This window comes from Solanum tuberosum, unplaced genomic scaffold, assembly GCF_000226075.1.
Source record: "Solanum tuberosum cultivar DM 1-3 516 R44 unplaced genomic scaffold, SolTub_3.0 scf00361, whole genome shotgun sequence".
In the NCBI taxonomy this organism is placed as follows: Eukaryota; Viridiplantae; Streptophyta; class Magnoliopsida; order Solanales; family Solanaceae; genus Solanum; species Solanum tuberosum.
In genome coordinates, this window is record NW_006239286.1 from 422381 (window position 1) to 428941 (window position 6561).

The 6561-nt window shown below is 40.3% G+C and overlaps 2 protein-coding genes across 2 annotated transcripts in view; both read right to left on the bottom strand.

Annotated features, from left to right (window-relative positions):
• Positions 1-1649, bottom strand: part of LOC107063460 (uncharacterized) — a 2561-nt gene extending 912 nt beyond the window's left edge. The window contains exon 1 of the mRNA XM_015315359.1: positions 329-1649. Coding sequence (XP_015170845.1) covers positions 329-1649 — 1321 coding nt within the window. The remainder of the gene's footprint in view (positions 1-328) is intronic.
• Positions 1650-1699: 50 nt separating this feature from the next.
• Positions 1700-4834, bottom strand: LOC107063461 (uncharacterized). Its single transcript, XM_015315360.1, has 5 exons — positions 4486-4834; positions 3802-4174; positions 3354-3696; positions 2323-3250; positions 1700-2232 (listed from the first exon to the last, which is right to left on the bottom strand). The coding sequence occupies exons 1-5, from the start codon at positions 4832-4834 to the stop codon at positions 1700-1702; spliced, it is 2526 nt and encodes an 841-aa protein (XP_015170846.1).
• Between the last annotated feature and the right edge of the window lie 1727 nt (positions 4835-6561).

Genomic DNA, 6561 nt, shown 5'->3' on the forward strand with positions numbered 1-6561 from the left:
AGCCCATTTTGAGAAGTAATCTGTTGCAGCCAAGATGTACAAGTGTCCACCAGAAGATTTTGGTAGTGGTCCCACAACATCCAATCCCCAAGCGTTAAATGGCCAAGATGCAATAGTTGGATGTAATACTTCGGGCGGCTAATGTATGAAATTTTCATGAAATTGGCAATCATTGCACCTTTGAGCATAATCTAAGCAATCCTTCACCATGGTTGGCCAATAATACCCCATCCTCTTTATGTGAAAGTGGAGTTTTGGTCCAGATTGATGTGATCCACATACTCCCGAGTGTGCTTCTTGCAAAGCTTGAATTGCTTCTCTCCCAAACATCGTAATAGTACACCCTCAAATGATCTTCTATATAATGTGTCTTTGTAATAAAGGAAGCGTGGTGCACGACGATGAATGTCAGTCCTTCTCCTTGGATCTTCTGGAAGTATCCCATAACACATGTAGTCAATAATGGGTTGTCTCCAATCTTCCTTTATGGCTTCAGAAACGGCAATGAGATGCTCAAGCTCATTTTCTATATATTCTTCCTCATTTGGAGGTGGTACTATCCATCTTTGAAAAATAGTCATTTGCGTCTGATCAGGAAGGGTTAGCGTTGAAGCTAGAGCAGCCAATGCATCAGCTTTCTTATTCTCCGTTCTACGCACATGTTGAAGGGTTACATCTCCAAGCCATCCTATCAACTTTTGAGCATAATCATGATAAGGACGCAATTCAGGCTTCTTCACCCCAGAACTTCCCAAGAGTTGGTTGATCACCAACTGAGAGTCACCAAAGACTTGTAAGTTTAATTGCTTCATGTCAACGGCCATCTCAAGTCCAAGTATCAACGCTTGGTATTCAGCGACATTATTGGAGCAACATTGCTTCAAAGTGAATGAGAATGGTAGGATCTCTTTTTGTGAAGTGATGAACACTACGCCAGCACCAGCTCCGCCACGATGTGCATCTCCATCAAAGTGTATTTTCCAAGGAGGTAGAACTTCAATTAACATTGCATCTTCATCAGGAAGCTCATCAGTTAACTCCCAATCATCCGATATCGGATGGTCTGCCAAGAATCCGCCAATGCTTGTCCTTTCACAGCTTTTTTGAGGGATGTACACGATCTCAAACTGTTGGAATTGGAGGTACCATCTTGCTAGTCGGTCACTAAGGACAGGTTTCGACATTACAAACTTGATGGGATTTGCTCTAGAAATAAGACGAACAACATGGGCTTGAAAATAATGCTTCATCTTTTGAATTAAGAAGACTAGCGCCAAGCACAATTTTTCAATCAACGAATAGTTCAGCTCATTTGGTGTCATCTTTCTACTCAAGTAGTAAAGAGAGTTTTCTTTGCCTTCACTATTCTCTTGAGCTAACAGGGCTCCTACGGACCTTTCTTGTGCCGTAATGTAGAGTATCAATGGCTTTCTAGGTATAGGGGCTGCCAAAACTGGAGGTTTCGCTAGATATGACTTGATACTTTTAAAGGCATCGCTACATGTTTCGTCCCAATTAAAAGGAGCACCTTTCTTCATGAGATGACCGAATAGTTGGCATCGTCCTGCTAGGTTTGAGATGAACCTCCTCAAGTAGGCTAGCTTTCCTTGGGGACTTTTTAACTCATGAATATTTTGAGGTTCAGGCATCTTCGATATTGCATCAACTTTGGCTTGATCAATTTCAATTCCTCGATGTCTCACAATGAAGCCAAGGAACTTCCAGAAGTAAATCCGAAGGCACACTTCAATGGATTCATCCTTAGTTGATATCTTCGAAGCAGCTCAAACACCATTCTTAAGTCTTTCAAATGATCACTCCTCTTTCTGGATTTTACCACCAGGTCATCCACATAACATTCAACATTTTTATAGAGCAAGTCATCAAATACATTTTGCATAGCCCTTTGACATGTAGCACCAGCATTCTTCAAACCAAATGGCATCACTTTGTAGCAAAAAATACCCTTAGGTGTGTGAAATGCGGTGAGTTCTTCATCCTTTAGAGCCATGCGGATTTGATTATAGCCAGAAGAACCGTCCATGAACGACATTGCCTCATATCCAGTGGTGGCATCAATCATCAGCTCTGGAATGGGAAGAGGAAACTCATCTTTAGGGCATGAATTATTAAGATCTCTAAAGTCAACACATACTCGAATTTGACCATTCTTCTTCTTCCCAGGAACAATACTTGAAATCCATGTAGGATATTTGACCTCACCAATAAAGCCTGCCTCAATAATTTTATTAACTTCATTTTATATCAATGGAACCAAGTTTGGCCTAAAGCGTCTTTGAGCTTGCTTAAAAGGACTAGAACTATTTTTGACTGCCAACTGATGGACCGCTACTTTAGGATTCAATCCAGGCATTTCTTTATAACTCCAAGCGAAGACATCCCTATATTCTCTGAGTATATTCATATAAGCGATTTCTTCATCAACTTCTAGAAAGGAACTCAAGTAAGTTGGCCTTGGGTTTTCATCAGTGCCAAGGTTAACTTCTTTCAAAGGGTCTATTGTGGTCTTTACTCTTTCTTCAAGTTCCGGTGGAGCATCTCCAGCATCTTCCTCTTCTAAAGGATCATTGTCGTTGACAGATATATGACAACAGCAGACAATATCTTTTAACTCTTCATTAATCTTTATTTGAGGTAGAGAATCGTACTCATTTTGGATTGTAACATGATTTGAGGAGCCTACACTTTCTTCATCTTCTTCGCGCTCCTTGGTGTAAACCACGGTGCGAACCTTTGCCTTGATCTCCTCTTTACATGAAACTACAAGTTCCACTCGTCGCCTCATTTTAGAAGGAATCAAACTTTTGAAATCCTTTCGAACCAAATGTGAAGCAGGCGTTGTAACTTTTAAATAACTTCTCAGATTCTTGTTTTTATTCAATGGACCTAATCTCTTGAACACAGAAGTTCTTGTAGTCGATTCTCCGAGTCGATCAAAGACGAAAAGCTTTCTATTGGGAGCAGTAACATCATCTTCAAAAGTTATATGATTATTGCTTGCTCTTCTTATGGAAATGCGAACTGGCGGTGGTTGGTTATAGCCTATGCCTTCACGTGTTTGCCTGGTTTTATCAACTGATGGGAGTTTCCCTAACGCTGATGGCTCATTAGGGTTATATCCAGCCTTCGCAAATAACTTGTAAGCATTAGGATCAAAACCTTCTCCCGTGCGTTTTGTAGGGAGTGCTACATCTCGCACTTGATTTTGAGCAATTGTCTCTCCTGACAGCTTTGAAGGCAAGTTTATTGCATCAATCCGTCTGATAGGAAGAGTTAGTCCTCTTAATGCATCTTCTTGAAGGTTAGATGATTTGACTTTCTTCTTTCTTTACTTTTGGAACATAGCGAAGTCCAAAAGTCAGATTCTTCTTTGAAGACATGGTCTTTCCTTCATTGAGATTGGGACAAAGTTCTTTAGTGTCAACTTTTACCTTTTCGACAGCCGTATCGATTATTTTGCTTGTGATCTTGTCAGACTTGGTTGATTTGACATCATTAGATTTTGTCCCTTTAACAACATAACTCTTCAAATAGAATTTTGCATCGGCAAAGTGCGTCTCAACTTCGGTGAAAGGATTATCATCTGCAACTATCTTCCTTTCAATCCCGTCTTCAAGATACTTCAAATATTGATAGTAAAAAGATGAGACAATTCTATTCTCGTGTATCCAAGGCCTACCAAGTAAAATATTGTATGAAGTCTTTGCATCGATCACGTGCATCCATGCGCTTGATCACAAATCTTCCATGTGAATTTCTAATTTAATGGAGCATATAGACCTCTGTCCTCCTTGATTGAATCCTTGTATCAACAAACGACTTTCACTAAGTTCTTCGGTCGTGATGCCGAGTTCCTTCAATGTGTGGATAGGTAGAATGTTGACTCCAGATCCTTCATCTATCAAGATTCTATTTATCTTCTTCTCTCGCACGTGACCAACCATATACAAAGGACGATTGTGTAGTGTTTCACCAAATAGAAGATCGTTATCTGTGAATGTGATTTTTGTATCACATGTATGAGCTTCTTGGGAAGAAAGTTCAATAGGCTTTTCAGAAGATGAAGGAGACATCATTGACGAGATTTCCCTTGTTGCTTTTTCTTCGCCACTAGGAGACACTTTTTGGTGAGGATTCTCTCGTTGTTCCTTCTCTGTCAGTTGGAGACACCTTCATTGTTTCTTCTTTATCAGCATTAAAACATGATGCCTCGACATTTTCTTAAGTAGACTTTGTGCGCAACCAACTTGGTAAGAATTCTTCTAGAGTTACAGGATATCGGGGTTTCTGGTAGTGATGCACTTCTACCTTCGCCTTCTATAGGCGCTTGATTGATTTTTGCTTCACCAGTTTCTTCACCATCTTCTTTCTAATCGGTTGCTCACATGATTCTTTTTGTAAGCTTGACTTGTTGCGTCTTCACCTAGTTACAAGAATTCAGCCTTCATCACCATCTATATCAACTTGTAGATTTGTCTAGTTCCAATGACTCTTCTTCATGCTTTTTAGTGATATGTATTTGGATCGGATCAAGCGAGCCGAATGTGATGGAGATTTGATTAGAACTAGCTTTCTCATCATCAAGGACAATCTTCTTTTCTCTAACCAATCGCATCACTCTATCCTTGAAGACAAAACATTTTTCAAGATGATGACTCACAAGTCTATGATATTTGCAATAATTTGGATCATCAGCTTTTCCAGCTTCATCAGGCCGCGTTATCTCTGGCAACTCAATGAGCTTTAATTCAAGCAACTCATCGAAAATATCAGAAAGGTCAGAGTCCAAGAAGGGGTATTCCTTTTCTTGCATTTCCCTTAGGATCGATTTTTGGTCTGAACGCGCTTGAAAATTTGTTCTCCGCTTTGCTTCTTCCCTTCCTTCGTAGTGAACTTTACAGGCGACACATTAATATTCATTGACTCTTTGTTGTCGTTCTTGGGCACAAATTTGCTCAATCTCTTAGGTTCCTGTTTGTCTCTTCCTTTGCGAGGGTCGTGGACAAACGTCATATCCTTTCCAGCAGAGGACATGCTCAACTCCATATCATGAGCACGAGTAGCTAGATCTTCAAAGGATTTTGGTTTTATTCCCTGTAAGATAGAAAGAAGCTCCAGTGCATCTCTTGGATACACATTTCTATTGCAGAAGGTTCACTAAGCCTATCCTTGCAATTCATGCTCGCGTTCCTCCATCGATTTATGAAGTCTATGGCTGGTTCATCCTTCCTTTGGCGAGTATTCGTAAGTTCTACCATGCTTACAGTACGTCTTATGCTATAGAATTGATTGAGAAACTCGTGCTCTAGTTGCTCCCAACTATCAATAGAATTGGGCTCAAGATCTGTGTACCAATCAAAGGCATTTCCTTTTAGAGACCGGACAAACTGCTTGACAAGATAGTCTCCATATGTTCCAGCATTATTACACGTCTCCACAAAGTGTGCAACATGTTGCTTCGGATTTCCTCTCCCCTCAAATTGTTGAAATTTGGGAGGTTGATAACCAGCAGGCATTTTTAAGTTATCAATTCTTGCAGTGTATGGCTTGGCATACATATGAGAAGACTTGGTGGAGACTTCATACTTATCTTTGATAGTGCCTTCAATGAACTCATTCAAGCGATCCAGTGGGATCATCCCTTCAGAAGAAATTGGCATCTCATTAACAATCGGTGCTTTCTTTGCAGGATCTCCAATCTCTTGAACTTCAACACATTTTCCGGGCGCATGACTTGCTTCTCCATCTAAAAGTCCTTCCATTCGATCCATCAACTTATCGATTCTAGACTCTTGGTGTTGTACATGCTTTGTCAATCCTTCAACCAACTTCGTCAGATTTACGAGTTATTCCTCAGAGGAAGAAGCAGCAGCCACCATTGTTTGCATGATCATTGGAGATGTAGGAGAGTAGCATGGATTGTCACGTAAGTTGATCTTCAGCAGACTCACATTACGCGATGCATGTGGAGGTGACTCATTCGTTGAATCACAGCTCTCCCTTGTGGTAGAGTTCTTGGAACCAGATTGCTCAAGGAGAGCCAATGTCTTCTTGATCTTTTCAGCAACACTGCTTCCTCCTTTTAAAGCATTTGCGGAGGAACTTGATATTTTTTGAGTAGTAGACTCAAAAACTGGAGTTGATACAGATTACACTTGAAGTGTTCGTTGTTCTAGTGTAGCAGCCTTGCTTCTCGTAACAGCTCCGAAACTTCCAAAGGTAACACCCAAAATGCCTTCAACTTCATTAGAGAACTTAGAGCTAGTAGCCTTAGAGGCAGTTGATCGGGAGTTGTTCTTTATAGAAGTCATCTCGATATTCTTTGATGCTTGAAAAGTTGAGATGAGAGGTAGAGATTGTCCCACTGGGCGTGCCAGAATTTGTAGACAATAAAATTCTCATCGAGAAAACAATAATCAAGAACGGAAAATTATGCAACAATTGTTTTATTGATTTAAGTGCGAGTGTTACAATCTCTATTATTCCTCTGAATTCTCTTTTTCAATTATAATTCAAGGGCTCTTGAGCTTGATCTTGAAC